At 47.7% G+C, this 11892-nt stretch overlaps 1 protein-coding gene across 1 annotated transcript; it reads left to right on the plus strand.

Moving 5' to 3' along the window:
* The first annotated feature begins 506 nt into the window (after positions 1 to 506).
* On the plus strand, positions 507 to 11394 carry UNG (uracil DNA glycosylase). Its single transcript, XM_069497002.1, has 7 exons — positions 507 to 715; positions 1339 to 1545; positions 2115 to 2210; positions 4367 to 4464; positions 5130 to 5218; positions 6173 to 6351; positions 10276 to 11394. Exons 1-7 carry the CDS (start codon positions 584 to 586, stop codon positions 10414 to 10416), a joined length of 942 nt encoding a protein of 313 aa, XP_069353103.1. The 5' UTR covers positions 507 to 583; the 3' UTR covers positions 10417 to 11394.
* The last annotated feature ends 498 nt before the right edge of the window (positions 11395 to 11892 follow it).

Below are 11892 nucleotides of genomic sequence, written 5' to 3' on the forward strand. Positions count from 1 at the left end.
GTAACAAAAGACTTAGCCTGCCCTCCCAACCACTGGCCTGAGGCAGGGATGGGGGCTTTAGTTCTCAAAAAGGAGTGCAGGATGTGTTAAAGAGACAGAAAATATTTTTGCCTTTTTTTTCCCCCAGGCCATTCCCTGTTACAATCCCTCCCTAGGAAAGAGAAGACCAGCTGGGATTGTAGCCAGGAGATGGAAGAGCAGCAGTTGAATTCGGGATTTAACAAATACTATTAGATTGCTCGTTTCACTCCCATAACGCACCTAAGGGGCAGGTACTCTTCTTTTTACAACTGAGATGTGCTGGGACTCCCCAAAAGGCACAGTTGGGTCCAGAGGCCCAAACGAAGGAAAGAGTAAGCCCCGGGCACAGTCGCAAGCCCCACCTCGCCCCAGGGGCTTTGTGCGGCGGCCACCCCCCCCCCCAGCACATGCGCACTGGGCGCGCCACCGCCCCCCGCCCCCAGCAAAACCCCCCGCTCGGAGCATGCGCGGGGTCACTTGGCGCCAATTGCGAATCGCTACAGCCAGCTCAAGCCTAGCTGGTCCCCGGGCGGCGCGTGTTCGCTCCCTCCTCGGCTCCGGGATGATCGGCCAGAAGACACTCTACTCCTTCTTCTCCCCGAACCCCGCCAGGAAGCGACGTTCCCGCAGCCCGGAGCCCGCCGGCCTGGGGACCGGCGTGGCGGCCTTAGCTGAGGAGAGCGGGGATGCGGCGGTGAGTCGCGGTGGAGACTGCTTCGGGCGCCGGGCGGCGGGGGCAGCGGGAGCCAGGGAGGGCGGGGAAAGCTGTGGGCCCCCCCTGACTGAAGGGGTGCAGGAGCGCGCTGCCGACTAGGTAAACCGGGGCCCAGCGTTCAAAACAGCCTCCACGTGTTCAAAATAGCCGCCGCTGTCCCTCATCGGCCGCCATGCTGAGGGGCCAGCCAATGGGGACGAGCCTCAGGGTCCACCGCGCCAATCGGCGCGCCGCCGGCCCGCCCCGTTCGGCGTGCCGTCCAATCAGAGGAGGGAGGGGGCGGGATCCCGGGGGGAGCGTTTTTGCCGCGAAAAGATAGCGTGGGGACGCGCAGGTGGCGCGCTCGGCGGGGGCGGGCCGCCTCCGGGCAGGGTCCCCTTTCCCGCGAATCCCTCAGCCCCCTTTCCGAGCAGCATTTTAGTCCCAAACTGCAAATTTCCGGGCCGGGCTTAGCCCTGGACTCCCAGTGTCCGGTTTTGCTCCGACCTGCTCCGCAAATGGGCGTCTTCTGCCGTGGGCTGTTAGGTTTGGGCCGGAAGCTGGTGGCGCCTGGGAAAGGGCCGCTGCAGCTCATGACCCGGCTCTGCGGGGACCCCTTGCAGGCCAGCCCCGCCAAGAAGGCCCGGGCCGGGCAGGACGAGCCCGGCACGCCGCCCTCCTCGCCGCTGAGCCCGGAGCAGCTGGTCCGCATCCAGAGGAACAAGGCCGCGGCCCTGCTCAGGCTCGCGGCCCGCAACGTGCCCGTGGGCTTCGGTGAGAGTTGGAAGAAGCACCTCAGCGGAGAGTTCGGGAAACCGTATTTTATAAAGGTAAGTGTGGATACTTGTACCTTGCACGGGGGTAAACGTGGAGGCCGCTAGCCCTTTGTCCTTTTGGCGCAGTGGCAGCCCAAGTCCACGTTTATAGGACATTGCTTCCAGAGGTTCCTGTTTGCTTTCCCTCCTGCCACATCCTTTTCACGCAAAGAGGGTAAAGCAAAGCCGTGATGTTTTGAATCCGAGCATTGGTTAAAGTTGTTAGACTGTGAGATAATCATGGTTTCTTTTAAGCGTTGTACTTTCCAGGAAATGCTGGCTTAGTAAAACCACCAGCCGACCTGAATGAAACCTGGCTTGTCCTTTAAAAAACAAAAACAAAAACAAAAAATGTGTGGGGGGGGCGGGGGGGGGTGGCTTCCTCCGGAAATTAAAGCAGGGTATTGATGTGATTGAGCGGGTGGGGGTGGGTGGAATTTTTGTTTCGTTCGTTTAAAGAATTTTAATATAAAATCCTTTTGCATTTTAGATGGTGCTTCAAATAACTTGCCTTAGCTTTCTTGTTGAATTTGTATGGTTTCCAGTGAGAGTCTGATTTTAAGTCTAGTTTATCTTTAAATCAGCTAATGGGATTTGTTGCAGAAGAAAGAAAACATTACACTGTGTATCCACCCCCACACCAAGTCTTCACGTGGACCCAAATGTGTGACATAAGAGATGTAAGTACAAGTTGCTAAGGAATTCTACTAGGGGAGGGAATCAAATAGTATGTTTTAATTAGCACTGGAATTAAGCTGTAATCCACAATTCAGTAGCAAACAAAACATCGAAATTGTGAGGTTTGACTGACTACATCTCAGCCTATCTTTATTCTTTTTAACATGTTATTTATGCAACAATAAATGACAGAAATATGTACATAGACCCAGTCTGTATGCCTTCATTTCCTGTATTTAATCCTGAAACCAACCCCATACCAGTGTTAGGTATTATTGTGGTGTGATGAGGAAACGAAAACACGAAGCAGTTAAGTCTCTTTAACAACTAGTTAAAGTCGACCCCACCTTGACTTGACCACACTGTCTTATAGTTGGTACTTTAAAGCTCTTGACTTTTATCTAGCCTGGACAGTTTTGCTATCCTGTTAACAAATCCCTTTGCTTTTTTAGTTCATCCTATATAACAGTTGCTGGTTGGCCACTCTGGTCACATCAGTATCCTGTTGAAAAGCTTGTTTGTGGCTTCCCCACTGTATGAACTTAATAAATACCTGTGAAACAGGCATGAAGTAGGTGAATGCACCATCTTGATAAGGCAGCCACATCTAATACTTGGAAATTTTCACAATTTCGTTTTAGAGCAAGAACTTAGAATATAACTCCTTGGTTTTGGAATTAATTTCAGTTTGCTCCTTATTTGAATGCCCTGTCCTGAATACCAATGATCATACAAACAGGGAAGACTCAAAAGAGAATCAAACCTATGAGGATCGGATGGGGCAGCGGGCAGCTTTGCAAACAAGCATCCAAAGTCAGGGCAAGTAGCTCGCCCACAGTGCTCCCTACTCTAGGACCAGAGGTCCCAGCTGGAAAGCTTCCCTGCAGGGACAGATTGCTTCATGCAGAGAATATACTGGCAACAGTGTGAGCCAAGAGGAGGGATGACAGGTCCCCAAAAGCTTCCTGGTTGTGGGATGTCCGGAGCTGGATTCTGAAGGATAAAGAGTATGTCAGCTGTGGAGGAAGATTCTAAGAAAGAACACATGGGCGGGGCATGAGAAGGGAGATGAGACAGGCAAGCACCAGATCAAAAGGACGCACCGGCTAATATTTCAACACCTCCTGTGACAACAGGGGGCTTCATTACTCTTCATTGCCTCTTGCCACCTATTCCCATGGCCCTTTTGACCTGACCTTATTCTCTTCTGGCTCCACAGTGGTCCCCAGCCTTTTTGGCACCAGGGCCTGGTTTCATGGAAGACAATTTTTCCACTGCTAGGGGTGGTGGGGAAGAGCTCAGGTGGTGGTGTGAGCCATGGGGTGTGGCTGTAAATACAGATGAAGCTTTGCTCAAGCAGTGATGAAAGCAGCCCAGTCCCTAACAGGCTGCAGCCCGGGAGTCGGGAACCGCAGTGTTAGAGGATGTAGGGGAACAGGCACCTTCCTATGCTGCTCGTGGGGAATGTGAATGGCTTCAACTCATTGAAAAGTAACTGGACACATCTGTGAAAGTTCAAAATACACCTGTGCTTTGATCGGCATCTCCACTAGTGCAAAACTACCCCATAGAAGTAAAAGCAACAGTGGGTAAGGATATAGGTACTAGGATGTTTACTGCAATGTTTTTGTAATGGAAAACATTGGGAAAAAAGCTGTCTGCCCGTGACTAGTGACTGAGCGCTCTGTTCACTTGAAGGACGCCTGAAATGTGTGACATGAGAAGTACAAGATGTGGGGTAATAAGTACAGTAACCTCAATTGTATGTATAGAGGTAACTAAAAATGGTTAACTCAGGGTGGGGATAGGGATGACCAGGAGATGGTTAGCACTTCTGTATGTTTCTGGATGGTTGTGCTTGGTCCAAGGGCATGTTTACTTTTGTAACTTGAAAAATGAAGGGGATGAAAGCAAAATTGACCCCAAATTGTTTCAAACACTTGTCAGAGAAGGAGGTGGGGCAGTGCATTAGGGTGATTGAAGGATAGTTTGGTAATAGGCAGTAATGATGCTCAGTCAGTTACTCCCTTCTTGGGGTTCTTAGTGGGTGAAGAGGGGCTCTCCTCGTTGTGTCCCTTTGTGTAGGTTGTCGGTCTGCCAGGTGTTCTTTCAGACTGCCTACGCTACAGCATTAATTCTTGCCACCTGGTATTCACAGGTAAAGGTTGTTATCCTGGGACAGGATCCATATCATGGACCCAATCAAGCTCACGGGCTCTGCTTTAGTGTTCAAAGACCTGTTCCACCTCCACCCAGGTACAATTGCTTCACAAATGGCTCTGATCCAATCGTGATTGCTTCCCGAGGTGTACTTTGCAAATTACAGGTGGGACTATTTGAGGGACTCGTCAGCCTTAGGAGTGGGATTTCTGAATCTCAGCACTGCTAACATTTGGGGCTGAGTCAGGCTTCGTTGTGGGAGAGGGGAGTTGTCGGGTGCGTTATAGCATGTGTTAAGCAGCATCCCTGACCTCTACTCACGGGATGCCGGTAGCACCCACCCCCAAGTTGTGACAAGTATTTCCAGACATTGCCAGAAGTTCCTTGGACAGATTTACCCCTGGTTAAGAACTGCTGCTTTGGAGGATTTTATGTACATAAAATGCATATAAATATGGTAAATATATAAAAACTGTAACTGAGCATTAGTGGGGAGGGGAAAGTTGTAACTGCTGAGCTAATTACCTCTTCCAAAGTGCTGTTCATTAAATCCAAGCACAGACCAAAGGAAAGATCTTTGGCAGATTAACCTATCAGAAGGTAAACCAGTGGTGCTTATCTCATTAATTGGTGCCAAGTGTTCCATTGTCCTTTCCAAAGGCTGGCTTGTAACCTCTAATCTTTTCATATGTATCTTAGAGGTTTTTCAACTTTCAAAATTATACTTAATCTGTTTTCTTTTTCTTCCCACTTGCTTTCAGTTTGGAAAACATTTACAAAGAGCTGTCTACAGACATAGCTGGTTTTGTTCATCCCGGCCATGGAGATCTTTCTGGGTGGGCCAAGCAAGGTAGACCAACCCCTGCGAGATGTACTTTGGACTGGTGCTGACAGGCTGGTCTTCTCTGTCCTGCTCCTTAATATTTTGAAAGGGTTGCTATAAAGAACTAACAAGCACTAATAAAATGGCTAATTCATATAAGTAAAAAAAGTATGGAAGTCTTTATTATGCAGCCAATGTTTTAATTATAATTTGAAAAATAAGTGTGTTTCTTGTTAATATTTTTTAAAAAATGTATCCACTTTACTATTACAAAGGTGGGCTCACACAGCTTTTTTTTTTTTTTTTGCTTATTTGTTTGTATTTTAGAGACAAGGTCTTGCTCTGTTATCCAGGCTGGAGTTCAGTGGTGTGATCATAGCTCACTGCAACCTTGGGACTCCCAGGCTCAACCCATCCTTCTGGCTCAGCCTCCCAAGTAGCTGGGACTACAGGCTTGCACCACTGTACTTGGCTAGTTTATTTTTTGTAGGGACAAGGTCTTGCTATGTTGCCCAGGCTGACTCTGCTCATTTTGGCACGTGGGTTGTACATGTACATGTTTATACCTATCTGGGAGACATTTTTTTTTTTTTAACACTGTACAACCAGGATAAAGAAAAATATTTATTCTTTGGTTTCTTGCAGTTTGATCTTTGTTTCCATGAATCATTGTAGCCTATAGTGTTCCTGGGATCCCAATATCTCTTGGGATTTTTTTTTTTTTTTTTAACAATTCCTTCTGATGGAAGCATATAAGGCACATCCACTGCAGCAAACTGGAAGAGGAGAATAAAACGCTCTCTGATCTTCTCACTCAAAGGTCGCTGCTGGTCGTGTTGTAATGCTTTCTTTGTAGCCTGTTTTCTTTTGGCTCACCTGTTGAGCACGTGGTTTCAGCATGTGTCTAACCCCTGTTGGTGGGTGGTTTAGCTGATGTGCCTGAGTCTACATTTAACCCCTTTCCCCTGTGTGTCTTTATAGGCGTTCTCCTCCTCAATGCTGTCCTCACCGTGCGGGCCCATCAAGCCAATTCTCATAAGGAGAGAGGCTGGGAGCAATTTACCGACGCAGTTGTGTCCTGGCTAAATCAGAACTCGAATGGCCTTGTCTTCCTGCTCTGGGGCTCTTACGCTCAGAAGAAGGGCAGTGCCATCGATAGGGTATGTTTTCTTTTAACACTTTAAATAGTTTAGAGAATTCTAGGAATCCTTCATGTGTGGTCCTGAAAGATACATGTCATAAAATGAATTTTATTTTCCCTTAAAACTTAGGGTTGGGTTTCCCATTGAACACTGAGCTGAATTCAGACAAATTACAGGAATGATGATGAGTTATGTGTGAGGAAAGCAAATGGCCAACTTGTGACTTAATGCGGTTAGTAATGTAGGCATGAACTTGGCACATACGTAGAAGATACAGAGGTCCCTGGGTCCCATTCATGTAACAAGTCATCCTTTAAATGATGAAAAAGGCAAGTTTCTTCCTTCTAAGAAATTTGGGAGCATATAGAAAACACCAAGAATTCTACTTAGTCACAAATTTAACTTCCTCATGAAGCCACTACAGTCATTAAACCTGAAGTGAATTGTGAACACCCAACATGACCAGACCAGTTGCTGCCCTTCCCGCATCCTCCCCCACCTGCTCCCTCTCTGTTCTTCCCCTTCATTTCCTGAAGCACCTGTGTGCCTGGTCGTGGAGATCAAAGACTAGACAGCATCCTTGAATCCTTCCGGTCCATCAGAGGGTGGTGGTCTGGTGTATCAGCAGGAGGAAACTGGTATATCAGAAATGTGCAAATATATGGAACACGGGGCATGGAGTTCAACACTTTCATGCAGAACCTTACTTACCTCTTGCAAAGCCTTTGCGGTAGCAATAACTTAGTGTATGAACAACCTCAGATCTGACCTTATGGACTGCTAAGATCTGATTAGCTGTGTAAGAAATGTGTATGAGAGTAATTCTAATCTCTCCCTTAGGGAGGTTTATGGCCAGTATAGCTCTTATTCAGCATTTGGTAATCTTTATTAAACATGGTTTGGTCTAAAGGTAAACAGTTGTTAAAGTAGCTTGATCACTAAAACCACGTTGCCTGTCTCCAGCCCAGTGTCTCCCCTGAGCTCCAGGTCTGTAGCGTGCCTCCTTACCACTGTCCCGTAGGCACATCAGATTCAACATTTTCCAAACGAAAATTCCCTTTCCTCACCAGGCACTCATTGAGCTTGCTCCTCTGTACTCTCCAGCGATAAGGTCCCACCATCTGCCCAGTTTTCCAACCAGAAATCCAGAACGCCATTCCTGACACCTGCCTACTTCTTTCTCCTCCTTTCCCTACCACCTCTTCCCCCTCACCTGCCCTTATGTGATCAGTCACTTATATCTGTGTTCTTTCCTCCCCTTGGACTTAGTCAAATCCATCCCCATAACCTTGTTGGTCTAGGTCCTCATCTGATCTTGCCTGAAGAGTGTGAACACTTTCTCCCTGGAAGGCCTTGGCTTAGGCTGATGGGCTGGTTTCGGGGGTGGCCCCCAGCCAGCCTTTCAACCATGACTTCCCTCTTTCTACTCTGGGCTCCAGGCTGAGACCCGCCTGTACTTTTTCACTGAGCCCACTTCCCTGCCTTTCTTTTTCTTTGCGTATCCTGCTTCTCTGCCCAGAATATGGTCCCCTCCTTCCTGGGAAGCTGATAAACTTACCTGTCAAAGCTCAGCGTAGCTGAAGCTCGCAGGAAGGAGCTTGCGCTGCCCACAGGTATGCTCAGCACGTGGTATGCATTACCTCCTGTAACACTCTATCCCGTGACCTTCATTCGACCCTTCGCAGTAACATCATAAGCTAGGTGATGACGTTACTCCCAATTCACACATAAAAACCCAAGCAGCTTTAGAGAGTTGCAGCAACGTCCACACATTACACATCTACTTCGTGGCAGAGCTGGGCCTTGAACCCTGGCAGTCTGGCTCCAGGCTCTGTGCTTTCAGCCATGTTGGGCCACCTCACATTAATTACCACCCCTGCTGGTCTGAGTCTCTGGAAGGCAAGGATGTTTTGAGAAACAATGATTTGTTTTTATTTTTCAAATTTTTTTAATTAAAAACAATTTTTTAAAAGTTTCAAGACAGTCTTGCTCTGTTGCCCTGGCTAGAATGTAGTGGCATAGTCATAGCTCACTGCAACCTCAAACTCTTGGGCTCAAGCGATCCTCCTGCCTCAGCCTCCCAAGTACCTGGTACTATATGGTGTGTGTCACCATGCCCGGCTGTTTTTTTCTGTTTTCAGTGGTGACAATCTCGCTCTTGTTCATGTTGGTCTCAAACTCCTGACCTCAAGCTGTCTTCCCACCTCGGCCTCCAAGAGTGCTAGGATTATAGGTGTGAGCCACTGCACCTGGCCATTTTTGTTGGTTTTTATATGTAGAAAAGAATTAAGAAGGAAACAAAAATGGCCCATAGTCTCCCTACTCAAATAACTACAGTTGACCTTTAAAAAAATCCAAATACAGTCATGCGCTACATTTTGGTCAAAAACGGACCACGTATATGATGGTGGTCCCCTAAGACTCTGTTACCTTTTTTTTTTGAGACAGAGTCTCACTCTGTCACCTGAGCTAGAGTGCCGTGGCGTCAGCTTAGCTCACAGCAACCTCAAACTCCTGGGCACAAGCGATACTTCTGCCTCAGCCTCCCAAGTAGCTGGGACTACAGGCGTGCACCACCATGCCCAGCTCATTTTTCTATATATATTTTTAGCTGTCCATATGATTTCTTTCTATTTTTAGTAGAGACGGGGTCTCGCTCTTGCTCAGGCTGGTCTCGAACTCCTGAGCTCAAACAATCCGCCCACCTCAGCCTCCCAGAGAGCTAGGATTACAGGCGTGAGCCACCGCGCCCGGCCTGTTACCATATTTTTACTGTGCCTTTTTTATGCTTTGATACACTTAGATACACATATACTTCCCACTGTGTTAGAGGTGCCTACGGTAGTCAGTGCAGTAACATGCTGTGCGGGTTTGTAGCCCAGGAGCAGTAGGCTAGACCACACAGCTTGGGTGTGTGGTAGGTTATGCCAACTAGTGTGTAAGTACACCCTGATCACACAATGAAATCGCCTAATGGTGCATTTCTCAGAACAGAGCTCGTCATTAGACAATGCATGACTATTCCATTTTTATGGTGAGTCTGTTCAGAGGATAGAAAGGTATTTTTTCTTTAAAAAGTTTTTAAATGAATTTTTTTTTCCTCCTGATCATTTTGGAGGTCATCTCATAACAGTACGTGTAGCTTGACCTTGTTCTTCTTAAGAGCTATGTGATATACCACGGTAAGGACTTTAGAAAAATATCTTTAGCCAATTCCACGACTGGGTTTGTATTAGGTTTTAACTGATAGAAGCAGTGTGCTATAGTGAGCTCCCTGATGTGAAAAGATGACCCCCAACTTGTGAGGTTGGACTTTAGGGGGTTTTTTTTTCTGTACAATGGTAAGAAAGTGATATGCATTCAGTGGAAACCATACTTCACATACCTCTACAACCATGCCCTTTCTCATTGCCAGAGCATTCGGTAAATTGCATGAGAAATTCAACACTATTACAAAGTAGGTTTTGTGTTAGATTTTGCCCAACTGTAGGGTAATGTTCTAAGCACCCTTCAGGTAGGCTAGGCGAAGCTGTGATTCTTAGCAGGTCATTTAGATGTATTTAAATGCACTTTCAACTTAGGGTGGGTTCACAACCCCACCATAAGTCAGGGAGCATCTGTGTACGTATCACGGTGTCTGTCCTTCAGCAAATACAATCTCAGCACAATTGCTGCTGAGATGTGGGCACTTAAAAATGGCATAGACGTTGCCAAGTTGAAGGCTGAAACCGTTCCTCTTTGCATCTCAGAGCCTAGCCAAAGTAGTTGCTTGACAAATGGACTTGTATTCTAATACAAATGCTTGAGTGCTCCACTTTGGAAGGCAGGAGAATTTAGAGAGGGCAAAGAGAAATTGCACAAGGTTTTAAAAGTGCAACCAGCCATAGTGTTTTTTAGAAGAAGCATCCCAAATCTGCCACCTTTTCTCCTGTTGTTTTTCAGAAGCGGCACCATGTGCTGCAGACTGCTCACCCCTCCCCGTTGTCGGTGTACAGAGGCTTCTTCGGGTGTAGACATTTCTCTAGAACCAATGAGCTGCTGCAGAAGTCCGGCAAGAAGCCCATTGACTGGAAAGAGCTATGATTCTCAACTGAGGGGTGGTCTGTCTCCGTGGGTGGTTTCTGAGAAGCCGCTGTTGAAGTATTTGTCAGTTACCAAGCTGAATTGAAAATTTCCCTATTCTTTAAAACTCTGTATAAGGGGGGAAAGCTTGCAGAAAGCTGCCATGGCAGCTTTATCCATCCAGACACAGCAAAGACTACCCCGGACGTCGTTCTCTGCACTGTGGCTTCAGTCTAAGGTGTGCACTGTGGGGTCAGACGCTCACTCCCCTCCCCTCCCTTACCTTTAGGCTAAAGAGGGGAGATGCGCATCTTTTTGGTGCAGCCAATACTTTAGTGCCTGCTGCTAGTTGTTTTTGCCTGGTAGGTTAGACATTCTGTTATAAGCGTTGGGGTATTTGATTTTTGCTTAGGAGAGCCCCCCTGTTCTCAGCCCAGCAGGCATTCCGGGCTCGGCCAGCTATACTGCCCCCTTGATCTTTGAAGGTGCCCCCAGGCCCTTGAAGGAAGCATGAGGATGATTTCCAGGTTTCTAGGTATCCAGCCCAGAAATTAGAGATCGATTCCTCAATTGCAGTAGAGGTGAAGATTCCTAAGGAATACTCCTTGGTGACAGGGGCCAAGAGAAGTGAGCTGGGTGTTGTTTCTCCTGTCACTGGGGTGTTTCGGGGAATGGGCACTGGAAGTTGAACAAGGAAGAGGAAACGGGGGGATGTTTTTCATTAGGGCGTGATTTTCTCCCAGGGTTATCCTGAGTTGGGTTTTTAAGGCAGCACAAACTGCCAAATGCTGTTTTTTATGGACTGAAATCACTTTGGGACATTTGTTCTGCAACATTGGAAAATTTTACTTTTTTAAAAAAGTATGCAGATGTATATTTTTTCAGTCCTCTTTTAAGAGACAATCTTTATTGAGTCTGTACCTCCGTGCTTGACCTAGTCAGAGATGCTGTATTTGCTGTTAGCGGGGTTAAAGAGTTAACCCTGCAGCGAGTTTGTTAATAAAGATTGTTGACATTTTGCTTTGTGCAGTGTCCTTTGTGTGGCCGGGCTTGGCTGGGCCGTGGAGGGGCCTGGCCATCCTCAGAAGCCCTTGGGCTGCCCTTGTGCTTGGTGCCTGCTTGGCCCCCTGCCAGGGTCCCCTTGGTAACCATTGCCTGCAGGAAGGGCCACCCCTGCCGCTCATCTTCCTCCCTGCCCCTGCTCCTCAGCCGGAGCTGGTCCCACCCCTGCAGGAGCAGCACCCCTGACACCCCAAAAGGGAAGCTTCTGGCCTAAGGAAAGCATTTTTCGGCAATCTCGGCGTTGCCCCTCCTGGCTGCGTTCTGCCAAGCCCTGTGACAGTCAAGGGGAGCTTCCTGCATCCTCCCTCAACCGGTGTTTCTAGAGTCTTCCCTGGACATCTGGACTTCAGGTGTGGTGTCAGGGCACTAGAAGACTCCCTGATGGCCTGCTAGCCTGCGGCACTTGGCTCAGGTGGCTTGGGTGGACTGTCAGGA

Source organism: Eulemur rufifrons, chromosome 21, assembly GCF_041146395.1.
Source record: "Eulemur rufifrons isolate Redbay chromosome 21, OSU_ERuf_1, whole genome shotgun sequence".
In the NCBI taxonomy this organism is placed as follows: domain Eukaryota; kingdom Metazoa; phylum Chordata; class Mammalia; order Primates; family Lemuridae; genus Eulemur; species Eulemur rufifrons.